The sequence below is a fragment of the Scyliorhinus torazame genome, chromosome 4, assembly GCF_047496885.1.
Source record: "Scyliorhinus torazame isolate Kashiwa2021f chromosome 4, sScyTor2.1, whole genome shotgun sequence".
In the NCBI taxonomy this organism is placed as follows: Eukaryota; Metazoa; Chordata; class Chondrichthyes; order Carcharhiniformes; family Scyliorhinidae; genus Scyliorhinus; species Scyliorhinus torazame.
This window is the reverse complement of record NC_092710.1, coordinates 299,007,952-299,024,523: the sequence shown is the minus strand read 5'-3', so window position 1 is coordinate 299,024,523 and position 16,572 is coordinate 299,007,952. Positions and strand designations below refer to the sequence as shown.

The window sequence follows — 16,572 nt, the reverse complement described above, 5'->3', positions numbered from 1 at the left end:
CTGTAAATAAATTCAAGTTCTTTATTCTTAATCGGTGTGGACTCCCCGTGTCCTTATTAAAGACACAAAGAGGCTGCAAAGAAATATAGGCAGATGTGGTCGGAAGAATACAAGAACATAATATATTTTTTAAAGGTTTGAAGTCTCTAAATGTTCAGGCTTAGAGTTTGGATGTACTCTTACAATGAACATAGGAAGTTTGCATGCATGTGGAAATGTTGGGACTTGATTGTCAGGGGATTAATATGCAAGAAAATACTATAATTGCACAGGCCTTTGTTGAGACCACACCTGGAATTCTGTGTGCAGTTCTGGTCTCCATATCTAAGGAAGGATATACTAAGGAAGGAAGGCGGTGAAGCGAAAATTCACATGATGCGTTCCTGGAATGAGAGTGTTGTCCTATGACAAGAGGCTGAGTAATTTAGAACTATGCTCTCCAGAGTTAAGAAAAATAAGAGATGAGCTCATTGAGATGGACAAGATTCTGAAGGGGCTTGACAAGATAGACAGTTCTTTCTCCAGATTGGGGAATCTACAACATAGGATAGTGTCTCATAATGAGGAATCGATCATTTAGAACTGAGATTAGGAGATATTTCTTCACTCAAGAGGCTCGGAATCCTTGGAATTGTCTACCCTAGAAGATTGTGGATGCTGTATCATTCTGTTTATTCTAGGTTAAGATAGACAGAATTTATTTTTCAGGGAATGACGGCACATGGGGAGCAGATGGTAAAATGGAGTTAAGGCAGAAGATCAGCCTTGTTGGCCTTTATTGGGAGAGGATTTGAGTATAGGAATAGGGATGTTTTACTGCAATTGTATAGGGCCATTGGTGAGGCCACACCTGGCATTGTGTGCAGTTTTGGTGTCCTTATCTGAGGAAGAATGTTTTATGGAGAGAGTGCAGCGAATGTTTACCAGGCTGATTCCTGGGATGGCGAGACTCTCATGTGAGGAGAGACTAAGTCAGTTAAGATTATATTCATGTGAGTTTAGAAAAGTGAGAGGGGATCATAGAAACATACAAAATTCTAACAGGATTAGACAGAGCAGAATCAGAAAGAATGTTCCTGATGGTGGGGGAGTCCAGAACGAGGGGCCACAGTTTGAGGGTAAGGGGCAAACCTTTTAGGACTGAGACGAGGAGAAATCTCTACACCTAGAGAGTGGTGAATCTGTGGAATTCACTACCACAGAAAGTAGTTGAGGCCAAACGATGTGTAATTTCAAGAAGGAATTAGATATAGCTCTTGGGGCTAAAGGGATATGTGGGGGCGGAGGGAAGGCTGGATTAGGGTAGTGAATTTGATGATCAGCCATGATCATAATGAATGGTGGAGCAGGCTCGAAGTGCCGAATGGCCTCCTCCTGCATCTATTTTCTATATGAGTATGAATGGCAGGCAGGTCCGAGGGGCTGCAAGGCCTACTCTTCCTATTTTGTAGGTATTATGTTCTTAAATGCTAATTAATAACGCTCCTCTTTTTAGGGTATGTTTTATGTGACTTTCCAACTCTGTCTGAGAACTACTTGAATATTCCAGAGCAAATACAACTCCTCAAAAGTCTGCCTCTAAAGCCTGACTTCATCATTAATATTAAGGTAAAATAACTCCTTTATTATTAATTTAACCTATCATATGAAATAAACTTGAAATAAAAAGGCAATTTTATTATTGTGTTTTGTTGACAAATGACAAAGTCTTGTGCTGAAATTCCCTGAAAGCATGTTCAGTATGATGGACAACAATTTGCATAATTATAGACTCATCCATGCATTTATTCTCTTACGTCTTAACCATTCCAGTGCTCTTGGACTCTCTACCATTACTCGCCTCCCATTTTCCATCCTTAAATGTAGGCTCATTTGCTGCTGTTATCTTGATATGGGCCGAATGGCCTCCTTCTGCACTGTAAATTCTATGATAATCTATGATTCGCACCATCTAATTCACCCATTATTGTTGTGGTTGCTGATCTACATTAGTTCATAAGAACATAAGAACTAGGAGCAGGAGTAGGCCATCTGGCCCTTCGAGCCTGCTCCGTCATTCAATGAGATCATGGCTGATCTTTTGTGGATTCCGCTCCACTTTCCCGCCCGAGCACCATAACCGTTTATTCCTTTATTATTCAAAAAACTATATATTTTTATCTTGAAAACATTTAATGAAGGAGCCTCAACTGCTTCACTGGGCAGGGAATTCAATAGATTCACAACCCTTTGGGTGAAGAAGTTCCTCCTAAACTCAGTCCGAAATCTACTTCCTCTTATTTTGAGGCTATGCCCCCTAGTTCTACTTTCACCTGCCCCTGGATGCTGCCGTTTTAAAATTTTCAACCGTGTTTTCAAATCCTGTTATAACCTGCCTACTTACCATTGGCTGGGGACTAATGACTATCCCACAATCCTGTGGGAGTATGAGCTTCCCCAATGAGGGGGGCGGAGAAACCACTAGTAAACTCCTAGTATAAATAAAGCTGGCCAGTTCAGGATCCAGCAGGAAGGAGTATGTAGCAAGGGAAGTTACTGCTACTGTTATGTATATATGTTATAGTAAATAAATGTTATTACTTTGTATCCTTAAAACTCGTGCTGGATTCTTCGTGGCCCTTACAAAACTGGCGACGAAGGTTAAAGTGAATAGCTGTCTACACTGCTGAAGCCACCTCCCTGGATTTTTGTTGGATACAGGTTGAAAGTTGTTTTCTACTATACCATGCCTCTGTACGGACGTTTGGATGTCTTTGATGCTGCGCTGGAAAGCTGGAACCAGTACACATAACGGATGCGTTACTATTTCCGGGCAAACAATATCACCGAAAATGAGCGGCAGGTGGTCATATTGCTCACCGCCTGCGGCCCGCATACGTTTGGGGTGATTAGGAGCCTTACGTACCCAGCTGCGCCGGACATCAAAACGTTTGATGAACTTGTGAATATAGTGGGGCAACATTTTAACCCAACCCAGTCCACGATAGTCCAGCAATACCGGTTTAATACCGCTGAGAGGACCCCTGGAGAATCCCTTGCCGATTTTCTATCCAGGCTACGCAGGATTGCGGAGCACTGTGATTATGGTGAGACCTTGTCAGAAATGTTACGCGACCGTTTGGTTTGCGGTATTAACAATGCGGCCACCCAGAGAAAGTTGTTAGCGGAGCCAACATTGACTTTTCAACAGGCCATTCAAATAGTATTGTCCCGAGAGAGCGCAGAGCGAGGAGTACAGGAGCTACAGGGAATGGAAGTGCATGCCTTGGGGCGCCAGTCCGTCCCCTTCCGTCCGAAAACGTCCCCCCGCACTCCTGCGGTACCTTGGGCGAGGCAACGTCCGGACCGACGCCAGTGGCCGTCGGACATTCCTCCCCGAAGGGAGCCTTCTCCAGAGCCAATGGATGAGAAGCCATGTCCGTGTCAGACTTGTATGCACCGACCCCGTCGCGGACGGCGGTCCTGGGGGCGCCAGAGGCGCCGTCGTCCCGACCGAAACTGGGACCAGCCCAGGGGCCGTAACTGGGACCAGCCCAGAGGTCGTACCTTCCATGTGGATGAACCTGCGGTGACTACTCCTGAGGACGTGGAGACGGAGGATGATTGCCTGCAGCTGCATTGTGTGGCAGCTCCCCGTGTGGCCCCCATTAAGGTGACAGTACGGGTCAATGGCCACCCGCTTGAGATGGAGTTGGTTACTGGCGCAGCGGTCTCCGTGATCGCCCAGAGGACATTCGACCGCATCAAGCAGGGTATACAGACCCTTACATTAACCAACTCACAGGCCAGGTTGGCCACCTACACGGGGAAACCACTGGACATTGCAGGAACTACACTGACCCCTGTTGTCTATGGACGCCAGGAGGGGCGTTTCCCACTTATCGTGGTGCGCGGCCATGGGCCCAGCCTGTTGGGTCGGGACTGGTTGCGCCATTTGCGGTTGCAATGGCAGCACATCCTCCAAACAGTTTCTGAAGGGTTGACTGAGGTGCTAGGACGAAACCCAGATGTATTCCAGCCTGGTTTGGGGAAAATAAAAGGGGCCGTAGCCCGTATCCAAGTTGAACCAGAAGCCATGCCGCACTATTTCCGGGCGCGCCCAGTGCCTTACGCCTTGCTCGAGAAGGTAGAAGGGGAGCTCACTCGTTTGGAGAGTTTGGGTATTATCAGGCCCGTCCGTTTTGCTGACTGGGCAGCACCAATTGTACCTGTAATGAAGCCAGATGCCACAGTTCGCTTGTGTGGCGACTATAAACTTACAGTGAATATGGTTTCCCGACTCGACCGATATCCAATGCCTCGCATAGAGGATCTCTACGCGAAACTTGCAGGTGGACTCTCGTTCACAAAATTAGATATGAGTCACGCCTACCTGCAGTTGGAGCTGGACCCTGCCTCCCGACCATATGTAACGATTAATACACACCGGGGCCTGTATGAATATACACGGTTGCCCTTTGGAGTATCTTCTGCCTGTGCAACTTTTCAACGTGTTATGGAGAGCGTTTTGAGAGGTTTACCACGTGTGGCTGTCTACCTAGATGACGTTTTGATTACAGGGACGTCGGAGCAGTAACATTTGGAAAATCTGGAGGCTGTCCTTAGACGCCTTTCGGAGGCTGGAGTCCGTTTACGTCGCACAAATGCGTGTTTCAGGCAAAGGAAGTAGTCTACCTAGGTTATCGGGTGGACCGCGAAGGTCTGCACCCCGTCGCAGAGAAGGTGCGTGCAATTCAACATGCCCCCGCCGCGACTGACACTTCGCATCTTTGTTCTTTTCTCGGTCTCGTAAACTATTACGGGAAGCTCCTCCCCAATCTGGCAACTACGCTGGCCCCTTTGCACCTTCTGCTAAAGAAAAATCACACCTGGGTTTGGGGTCAGCCGCAAGAAACCGCTTTCCGGCGGGTAAAGCAACAATTGTCGTTGTCTGGGTTACTAACCCACTATGATCCTGGAAAGCTTTTGCTCGTCACATGTGATGCATCCCCGTATGGTATTGGGGCCGTCCTGTCCCACAAGATGGAGAACGTGGCCGAGCGACCGATAGCTTTCGCCTCCCGCACATTGACTGCAGAGGAGAAAAAGTACGCGCAGATCGAGAAGGAGGGCCTGGCAGTGGTTTTTGCGGTGAAACGCTTCCACCAGTACGTGTACGGCCGCCATTTCACTATCGTGACTGATCATAAGCCCCTGCTGGGACTTTTCAGAGAGGATAAGCCAATACCGCCCATTGCTTCTGCATGAATCCAGCGCTGGGCTTTGTTGCTTGCTGCATACGAGTATTCTCTGGAGCACAAACCAGGTACGCAGATAGCAAATGCCGACACACTGAGCCGATTGCCTTTATCGACCGGCCCCATGTCGACCCCCACGACCGGTGAGGTGGTTGCAACCCTAAACTTTATGGACACCTTGCCTGTCACGGCATCACAGATCCGTGAGTGGACCCAGACGGAGCCAGTCCTGTCAAAGGTTCGGCACATAGTCCTGTACGGTGGGCAGCATAGACAGCTCCCAGGCGAGTTGCGGGCATTTTCCTCCAAGCTGTCAGGATTCAGCGTGGAAGACGGCATCCTCTTGTGGGGGACGCGTGTGATTGTCCCGGAAAAAGGCCAGGAGCTGATACTAACAGACTTGCACAATGGGCATCCAGGCGTGATCAAAATGAAAATGTTGGCCCGGAGTTATGTCTGGTGGCCAGGCCTCGACACCGACATTGAGAAGGTGGCCTAAAACTGCTCCATTTGCCAGGAGCATCAGAAGCTTCCGCCGGCCGCGCGCCTACATCACTGGGAATGGCCAGGGCGGCCTTGGGCACGCTTGCATGCAGATTTCGCAGGCCCTTTTCAAGGATCCATGTTCCTTCTACTAATTGATGCCCAGTCCAAATGGCTAGAGGTGCATAAGATGCAGGGGACAACGTCCTGCGCAACAATTGAAAAGATGCGGTTATCGTTTAGTACGCATGGCCTCCCCGAGGTGCTGGTCACGGATAACGGCACTCCATTCACGAGTGAGGAGTTTGCGAGGTTCACGAAGATGAACGGCATCCGCCATATCCGCACTGCCCCTTACCACCCGGCTTCAAATGGGTTGGCAGAGCGCGCAGTGCAGACATTCAAAAGAGGCCTAAAGAAGCAGTCTTCCGGATCAATGGACACGAGACTCGCTCGCTTTTTGTTTACGTACAGGACCACCCCCCATGCAGTGACTGGGGTAGCTCCCTCAGAACTCCTAATGGGCCGGAGACTTCGCACACGCCTTAATATGGTTTTCCCGGACATTGGCGCAAAGGTACGCCGCACACAAGAACGGCAGGGTCAGGAATTTTCTCGGCATCGGCCGATTCGGCAGTTTGCGCCCGGTGACCCAGTGTTCGTTTGGAATTTTGCTGGTGGTGCCCAATGAGTTCCTGGTGTAATCTTTCGCCAAACGGGCCCTATATCTTACCAAGTGCAAGCCCAGGGTCGTCTCCAGCGAAAACATGTAGACCACGTTCGGCCCAGAAGACCATCCCCTCAAAAGATTCCCCTCCCCCGCAGCTCATTTCAACAGCTGCAGAGAGCAGAGACAAGGGAAGGTAGTCCTCCCAATCTTCCACTGGTGCCTCACTCGAAGCCTGCGCAGGTCGTTACGGGACCGAATGGAGATAGAGACGCTGACATGACGGAGGCAGCAGACTCTGATTCCGAGATGGAGACACAGGATGCATCAGAGGGGGAATCCTCGGGTCCACGGGCCGTGGATGTACCACCGCTGCGCCGTTCATCACGGAAGCGTCGATCTCCGTCTCGATACATGCCGCCTCATCCAGCGCCGCGTGCAAATGGTGTCCAGCCTGCGGCCAAATGAGTCCGACGCCCTCCTTCGCCAGGGTCTTCGGCGGATTCCTTGGACTTTGGGGGGGAGGGATGTTATAACCTGCCTACTTACCATTGGCTGGGGACTAATGACTATCCCACAATCCTGTGGGAGTATGAGCTTCCCCAATGAGGGTGGCGGAGAAACCACTAGTAAACTCCTAGTATAAATAAAGCGGGCCAATTCAGGAACCAGCAGGAAGGAGTATGTAGCAAGGGAAGTTACTGCTACTGTTATGTATATATGTTATAGTAAATAAATGTTCTTACTTTGTATCCTTAAAACTCGTGCTGGATTCTTCGTGGCCCTTACAAAAAATCCCTTGATGGCCTCATCACTCCTTACCACTGCAGCCTCTTCCATGCATATCTTTTGCTTGTCCTCTTGGCATAAGTGTTTTGATTAAGCAGTCAGTGTGACTGGGCCTGATACCATTGGATTGTTCTAATAAAATATGAAAATGACTGACAGCTCATGATCTCAGATGTTGATTCAGTACACCACGCCCCATCACTGAACTACCAAGATTTTCTTTCAATCAGAACTCTTATCTGACAAATGGATGGAAGACTTCAATGTCCAGCACCCAGAGTGGTTCGATAGCACCTTTACTGACCAAACTGGCTGAGTCCTAAAAGTCTTAGCAGCTCGACTGGGTTTAATAATAATAATCACTTATTGTGACAAGTCGGCTTCAATGAAGTTACTGTGAAAAGCCCCGAGTCGCCACATTCCGGCGCCTGTTCAGGGAGGCTGGTTCTTGAATTGAACCCGCGCTGCTGGCATTGTTCTCCATTACAAGCCAGCTGTTTAGCCCACTGAGCTTTACAGCTGGTGGTGGGTGAACCAACAAGAGAGAAAAACCTACTTGACTTTGTGCTCACCAATCTACCTAATGAATATGCATCTATTCACCCATGACTATTGATTTTTTTTTTAGAAAATATTTTATTGAGGCATTTATAGTTTAAATATTTTTAACATTCTTAACAGAGAGATCCAACACACGCAAAACCCACACAATAACACACCTGACTCCCCCAGACCTAAACCTTAACTACCCATACATTAGATTCCCTGCCCTTAGGTGTCACTTCCAGGCCTCCACTCCCCCGCCCCCCCCCTCCCCCCCACCCACCCACTGCTAACGGTCAATTTTCCTTGCAGAAGTCAGTGAACGGCTGCCACCTCCGAGCGAACCCCTGTGGTGAACCCCTTAAGGCAAACTCAATTTTCTCTAGCTGAAGAAGCCCTGCCATGTCACTGACACAAACCCCTGACTTTGGAGGCTCTGAGTCCCTCCATCCCAGCAAAATCCGCATCCGGGCCACCAGGGAGGCAAAGGCCAAAATGTCGGCCTTTCTCCCCCCCCCCCTGGGCTCCCAGATCTCCCGACACTCCAAATATTGCCACCTCTGGACTTGGAGTCACCCTCCTTTCCAGGACCTCTGACATGACTTCTGAGAATCCCTGCCAAAATCCCTCAGCCTCGGACATGCCCAAAACATATGTACATGATTCGCAGGACTTCCCCCACACCGCTCACACCTGTCCTCCACCTCCTCAAAAAGTCTACTCATCCGGGTCACAGTTATGTGAGTCCTGTGGACCACTTTTATTTGATCAGGCTAAGCCTGGCACACGACGAGGGTGCATTGACTCTCCTCAGGGCCTTCTCCCGTAACCCGACTTCCAACTCCCCTCCCAGCTCTTCCTTCCACTTCTTCTTCACCTCCCCAATTGGAACCCCTTCCTACTCCATCAGTTCCTTGTGTATTTCTAAGACCCTCCCCTCCCCAACTCCTGTTTTAGACAACATCTTATCCTGTAGTCCCCTTAGTGGGAGGCGGGGTAAGCTCAGGACCTACCTACCTCCGAACAAAATCCCGTACTTGCAGGTACCGGAACCCATCCCCCCCCCAGCAACTCAAACTCCTCCTATAGCTCACCCAGGCTCGGGAAACCCTCCTCAATGAAGAGATCTCCAAATCTCTCTATCCCTGCCTGCTGCCACCTCCTGAAGCCCCAGTCGAGCCCCCCCGGAGTGGACCGGTAATTGTCACAGATCGGTGACCACACCGACGCCCCCTCCAGTCTCATGTGCTGCCTCCATTGCCCTCACACTCTCAGGGCTGCCACTACTGCTGGGCTTGTGGAATACCGAGCCGGCCAGAATGGCAGAGGTGCCGTTAACAAAGCCTTCAAACTCGTGCCCTTACAAGATGCTGCCTCCTCTCACTCCCACCCCGACCCCTCCCCCACTGCCCATTTCCTAACCATCGATATATTAGCCGCCCAATAGTAATTAATAAAGTTCGGAAGAGCTAAGCCACCCTCCCCGCGCCCCCGTCAAGAAGGACCTTGGGGCTTTCCTGGCCCATATAAAACCCGAGATTGCTGCATTCATCTTCCTAAAATATGCCTTGGGGATGAAGATTGGAAGACACTGAAACACGAACAGCAATCACGGGAGGACTGTGATTTTCACAGTCTGTACCCCCCCCCCCCCGCCAATGACAGTGGGAACACGTCCCACCTACGGAACTCCCCTTTCATTTGCTCAATCAACCTGCCCAAATTTAGTTTATGAAGCTGACCCCAGTACCTTGCCACTTGATGCTCCAGGTACCTAAAACTCCCTCCAACCACTTTGAACTGCATCTCCCTCAGTCTCCTCTCTTGCCCCCTTGCCTGGAACGCAAAAACCTTACACTTGCCCATATTCAGTTTGTAAGCCGAGAAGCGACCAAATTCCTCCAGCATCCCCATAATTCCTGCAATTCCCCCCAACGGGTCTGTTATATAAAGGAGCAAACCATCCGTATAGAGAAAGACCCTCTGTTCCACCGCCCCTCACACTATCCCCCGCCAAATGTTCAATGCTCTCAGCGCCATTGCCTAAGGCTCTATAGCCAGGGCAAACGATAGTGGGCAGAGTGGACACCCCTGCCTTGTCCCCCGACACAGACTAAAATACTCTGATCGAACCCGCTTTGTCGTTACATTCGCCACCGGTGCCTGGTATAGGAACCGGACCCCTCCACAAATCCCTGTCCAAACCCAAACCTCCTCAGAACTTCCCACAAGTACTTCCACTCCACCCGATCAAAAGCCTTTTCTGCATCCATGGCCACCGTACCTCAACCTCGCGGCCATCCGCAGGCATCATTATCACATTTAAAAGCCACCTAACGTTGGACGTCAGGTGTCATTCCTTAACAAATCCCATCTGGTCCTCCCCTATTACCCCCGGAACACAATCCTCTATGCATGTGGCCAAGATCTTTTCCAGCAATTTCACATCTACAGGGAAATTGGCCGATATGAGCCACAGCTCTCCGGATTCTTATCCCGCCTCAAAATAAAGGAAATCGATGTATGCGATAACATTGCAGGGAGCACTCCCTGCTCCTTTGACTCAATAAAAACCTTTACCAGGAGCAGCCCCAACAGCCTGAAAACTTTTTACAAAACTCCACTGGGTATCCTATAACCTCCCCAAGCCCAATTGGGGCTTCCAAATCCTCTACCAACTCCTCCTCTATCCTCCGGAACTCCAGCCATCTCAGAAATCACTTCATACCCTCCTCCCTGGCTAGGGGTCTTTATACAATTTACTATAAAACTCCAGAAATACATCATTTACCCCCGCCGGATCCAAAACCACCTTCCCCCTTATATCCCTCACTTTCCCTATCTCTCTCGCCGCCTCCTGTTTCCTCAGCTGGTGCGCGAGCATCCTGGTGGCTTTTTCTCCATATTCATACACCACCCCCTTCACCCTCCTCAGCTGTCCCTCTGCCTTACCTGTGGACAGGATTCCAAATTCCAGCTGTAGTCTCTGACGCTCCTTCAGAAGCCCGTCATCCGGAGTCTCCACATTCCTCCTGTCCACCTGTAAAATTTCACCTACCAGCATGTTCAACTCTACCCGCTCAGCTTTCTCTTTTTATGGGCCCGAATTGAGATGAATTCCCCCTAATCACCGCCTTCAGTGCCTCCCAAACCAGCCCCGCTGAAACCTCACCCGTGTCAATGATCCCTGTATATCCCTGAATGGCCTCCCTCATCCGCCCACATACCTCCTCCTCCGCTAACAGCCCACATCCAACCTCCATTGCGGGTGCTGGGCTTTACCCTTGCTGACTTGCAAGTCCACCCAGTGCGGGGCGTGGTCTGACACCACTATTGCTGAATATTCAGCATCTACCACCTCAGCCAGCAGCGTTTTGTCCAACACAAAGAAGTCTATCCGGGAATACACCATATGCACGTGGGAGTAGAATGAAAACTGCCTACTCCTCGGCCTCCCAAATCTCCACGATTGACCCCCTCACCCTCATGCGCTCCATGAACCCCCAAAGCTCCTTTGCCATAGCTGATTCTCTCCCAGTCCTAGAACACGACCGGTCCAACCTTGGATCCAGGACCGTATTGAAATCTCCCCCCATAATCAGTTGATGTGAATCTAGGTCTGGGATCTTCCCCAGTACCTGTCTAACAAACTTAACGTCACCCCAGTTTGGGGCATATATAGTTATCAAAATACCACGGCCATTCCCTCCAGCTTCCCACTACCATAGCATATCCACCCCCCGGGTCCGCTTCTATATTCCCCACCTCGAATGACACCCGCTTATTAACCATGATCGCCCTTGTTTTAAAGTCTAACCCCGAATGGAACACCTGTCCAACCCATCCCTTCCTTAACCTAATTTAGTCCCCCACCTTCAGATGTGTCTCCTGCAACATGGCCATGTCCGCGTTCAGTTGCCTCAAGTGCGCGAACGCACGGGCCCTTTTGACTAGCCCATTCAGTCTCTGAACGTTCCACATGACCAGCCTGGTTGGGGGGCATCCCGCCTCTCTCCCCTGCCGATCAACCATAACCTCTCCTAGGCCAGTCTGTGGCCCATGTTCCGCACCTCCCCTGGCCCGCCCTCGGGCAACTACCGTCATCAGCCCTCCTCCTCCTCCACTTTGAAAGTCCCCTCCCCGTCAGAAGTCCAATCCCTCCCGCCCAACCCCCCCACTCCGTCTCCCCCTCCCCGCCCTCACATCGATCTTCAGCTCACCCCCCACTCTGCTTCCGTGAACTAGCCCGCTCAACTAGCCTGGCAACCCCTGCCCATGGGGCCTAGTATCCTACCCCCTACTGATTCCCCTCCCCCCCGCTCCTAGTGCAAACAGTCTAAACAAAGGCAAGAAGTAAAAACAAACAAACAAACAATCCCTCCCAAGGTGCGAATACAAAGGCCCACCCCTCATCCCTCAACAAAGCACAGTGTACCGACCGAACCCCAACTAGAACCGAAAAAAGCGGAGAAATAAAAACGAAAAAAATTCAAGCAACATAAACCCAAAGTTTGTCACAGTATAGTACAGATCTCCTCAATCAAAGTTCAAGATTGTTATGGGCCACGGTTTAGTGAGCCCCAAGGTGTGTCATGGAGTTCACCTGACCCACAATTTTGAATAGATTGTGGTTATGGGGAGCACATGGGCCTACCTTATAGATGTGATGTAACAGAGATTTTCAGTATTTTTAAATTAAAACAATGTTTATTTATGAAACCAGTTAACACTTTATAAACCCACAGTAAAAATCTTAACAACTATCATAGAATTTACAGTGCAGAACGAGGCCATTCAGCCCATCGAGTCTGCACCGGCTCTTGGAAAGAGCACCCTACCCAAGGTCAACACCTCCACCCTATCCCCATAACCCAGTAACCCCACCCAACACTAAGGACAATTTTGGACACGAAGGGCAATTTATCATGGCCAATCCACCTAACCTGCACATCTTTGGACTGTAGGAGGAAACCGGAGCACCCGGAGGAAACCCACGCACACACGGGGAGGATGTGCAGACTCCGCACAGACAGTGACCCAAGCCGGAATCGAACCTGGGACCCTGGAGCTGTGAAGCAATTGTGCTATCCACAATGCTACCATGCTGCCCATCAACACCAATAAATCCCCCAAAGAATACAAATCCTATAAGTAACTCTTAATCTTTCCTTGCAACATCCACAAGACAAAAAAAATAACCCTTTTTACACAGAGATCAGTTTTAAAAAACATTTTAGAGTACCCAATTCATTTTTGCCAATTAAGGGGCAATTTAGCATGGCCAATCCACCTAGCCTGCACATCTTTGGGTTGTGGGGACGAAACCCACGCAAACACAGGGAGAATGTGCAAACTCCACATGGACAGTGACCCAGAGCCGGGATCGAACCTGGGACCTCGGCGCCGTGAGGCAGCAGTGCTAACCACTGAGCCACCGTGCTGCCGAGATCAGATTTAAATTCACTACTGAGAACAGTTACCACGTTGAAATCACCAAATGAACATTCCCCAGCCTGCAGAGATTCACACACATCCTGCTTTGCCTGCAGCTATCCAGCTCTCAAAACAAAACTAAAAAGAAGAGCCAGAGCTCGGCTTCAGCCACACTCTGACATCACTGCAGCCACTTGAGCCAACAAACATTTCTTAAAGTGACATTCCCATGACAAGATCATCCTTCTTCTGCCAGTCCATTCTCCTTCATAAAATCCGCTGCCTCCTCCGCCGAGACAAAGTACAACTCCCAGCCCCCATAGGTCACCCATAGGCGGGTCGGGTACAGTAGTCCGAACTTTACGCCCTTCTTTACGCCTTGACCTTATTAAGGCTCGCCCTCCTCTTCTCTAACTTTGACCTCAGGTCCTGGTACACCCGCATCTCAATGTCTTCCCAAGTGCATTGCCTCGTCTGCCTGGCCCACCTCATGATACGTTCCTTGTCCAGGAACTGATGCAATCACATCACCATTGCCCTCGCTGGCTCGCCCCCATGAGGTTTGCGCATCAGCACCCTGTGCGCCCGATCCACCTCCAAAGGCCAGTCGAACGCACCTTCCCCAAGCAGCTTCTCCAGCATCTTCCTGACCTATGTATCCGCATCCAATCCTTCAATTCCTTCCGACAAGCCCACGATCTGAATGTTCTGCCTCCGCGACCGACTCTGCATGTCCTCCACCTTCTCCATCAGTCGCTTCTGCTGATCACACATCAGCCCAATCTCTGCTGCCATCGAGGTAGACTTGTCATCCTGCTCCCCCACCTGCTTATCCAGCCTCTGGATCGCCTGTCCCTGGGCCTCCAGTCTCGTCTCCATGCGGTCAACCACCGCCTTGATCGAGTCCACCGCCCGGGTCAGGTCCTCCGCACTTTTCTTCTGCAGTTGGGTGAACATCACATTCAGGAAGCTCACCAACTGGTCCATCGACCACTGAGCTGATCGGGCCAGTCCCTGCACATCTGCCATCTCTGCGTGTGCTGTCTGCTTCTCGCTTGCCTTAACCAACTGGTTTGCTTCGTTCTGGACACTTCTGGACCGCAGCTCCATAAACTAGGGGTCTCTTTTGCTCTTACTTCTGAATCTTTTTCCTACAAAATTCCTGCAACAAACTGGCGTAAAGGCCACAGAAATACCACTATGGGTGGGAGCTGACAAATATGCAACCTCTCACCCCATGGCCGCCACCGGAAGCCAATGACAATATTGATAAGAGTGACTGCTGCAAAGTTCTTGTGAGGACAAAGCCTCATCTTCACATCATGTTGTTTGGCACCATCATTCTGATAAAGTTGATAGAGTTTGAACAGATCTACCAACTCAAGATGAGGCATCCATGAGGAGCTGTGGGCCATCAGCAGCAGCAGAATTAGATACAACCACAATCTGTAACGTCAAGGCCCGGCATTCCCCCACTCTATCATTACCATCGTGCTGGGGGAATCAACCCTTCTTCGATTAAGGTTGCAGGAGGGCACGTGAGGAGCAGCATCTTGCATTCTTGGTGAAGCTGTGGCGACTAGGGGATTTTCACAGTAACTTCATTGCAGTGTTAATGTAAGCCTACTTGAAACAATAATAAAGATCATTATTATTATTATTACTTGCATGCCAAACAAGGGACGCAGTGTGCTCTGCAGTCTTGCCACATCCAGTCGTAAATAAATGGTGATGGGAAATTAAACAATTAACGGGGAGAAGAAGGAAGCTCTACAAATATCCCCATCCTCAATGATGAAGGAGTCCTGCAATCAGTGCAAAGCTGAAGCATGTGCAGTTATCTTCAGCCAGTTACCAAATGGACAATCCATCTTGGTCTCCTCCTGAGGTCCCCAGAATTATGTATGCCAGTCGTCAACCAGCTCGATTCACTCTACATGATATCAAAAAAACGATGAAGGCATTGGGTACTGCAAAAGTTTTAGGCCCTGATAATTTTCCAGCAATAGTGCTTGTGTTCAAGAAATATCTCGGCCCCTAGTCAAGCTGTTCCAGTACAACGATAACATTGGCATCTACCTGGAAATGTGGAAAATTACCCTTGTTTGTACTGTCTACAAAAAGCAGGACCAATCCAACCTTCCCAACTACGGCCCATTAATCTACTCTTGAACATCTGCAAAGTGATGGAAGGAATCATTGACAGTGCTATAAAGCAAACTTACTTAAGTAATCATTTGCTCGCTGATGCTCAGTTTGGGTTCTGCCAGGGCCACTCAGTGGCTGACATCATTACAGCCTTGGCCCAAACATGGACCAAAGAGCGAAACTCCAGAGGTGAGTTGAAAGTAATTGCTCTTGACAGAATGGCATCAAGGAGCCTGAGCAAAACTGAAGTAATTAGGAATCAAGGGAAAAAAAACTCTATTGGTGGAAGAACAAGAAGATAGCGATTATGAGAAAAAAAGTCACTCAATCTTGTTCAGGTAGGTAGCAGCTCAAATATTGGCAATGTGGTTACAGGAGTGACATACACGTTGTGAGACATGTGGCACATGATCTGCAGCCAGGGCATGGGAAAAGGTAGGGCAGATACTGCAGAGCTATGCAAGGAGTTAGAGAAGAGGGAATCAAGGACAAAAACAATAGACAGAAAGAGGAAATAAGAAGAGATAGGCAGGGAAACCAAGAGCCAGATTCGAACAGGGCCGCAGTGAACAATAATGGGGATGGGACAGGAAATGCTAAAAAGACAAGCCTTACGGCTTTGTGGCATAACGTGCTGAGCATTCGCAATGAAGTCGATGAATTGATACGCAAATAGATGTAAACAGCGTGATTAAGTTGGGATTACAGAGACAGGGATGGGAACTGAACATTCAGGAGCAATCAATGTTTAGGAAGGACAGACGAAAAGGAAAAGGCAGTGGAAATACATTACTGGTTAAAGAGAAGATTAACGCAATAGAGAGGAAAAACATTTGGTGAAATTCTCCGCCTTGCGCCACCGGTAGCGGAGTTCTTGATATAGTGGAGAATCCAGAAAATGGGCACCGATCCGTTTCCGATGCTCCGGCCCCCTGCTGGCGTCTTGATCGAGGTTCGCGCTCCGGGTTTTGTTGACCCACTTGCACTGAATTAGTGGGCCGGGCAACAGGTCCAGGGTCCTAGGTTCAATTGCCAACTTGGGTCACTGTCTGTGCGGAGTGTGCAAGTTCTCCCAGTGACGGCGTGAGTTTCCTCTGGGTGCACCGGTTTCCTCCCACAGTCCAAAGATGTGCAGGTTTGGTGGATTGGCCATGATAAATTGCCCTTGGTGTCCAAAACAGGTTAGCTGGGGTTACTGGGTTACGGGGATAGAGTGGAGGTGTGGGCTTAAGTTGCAAACTTGATGGGCCGAATGGCCTCCTTCTGCACTGT

The 16,572-nt window shown here is 49.6% G+C and overlaps 1 protein-coding gene across 3 annotated transcripts in view; it reads left to right on the top strand.

Annotated features, from left to right (window-relative positions):
- Positions 1-16,572, top strand: part of ak9 (adenylate kinase 9) — a 544,334-nt gene that overhangs the window by 55,671 nt on the left and 472,091 nt on the right. For all 3 annotated transcript variants that reach the window (XM_072499993.1, XM_072499992.1, XM_072499994.1), the window contains exon 6: positions 1,496-1,608. In XM_072499993.1, the coding sequence (XP_072356094.1) occupies positions 1,496-1,608 (113 nt within the window). The remainder of the gene's footprint in view (positions 1-1,495; positions 1,609-16,572) is intronic.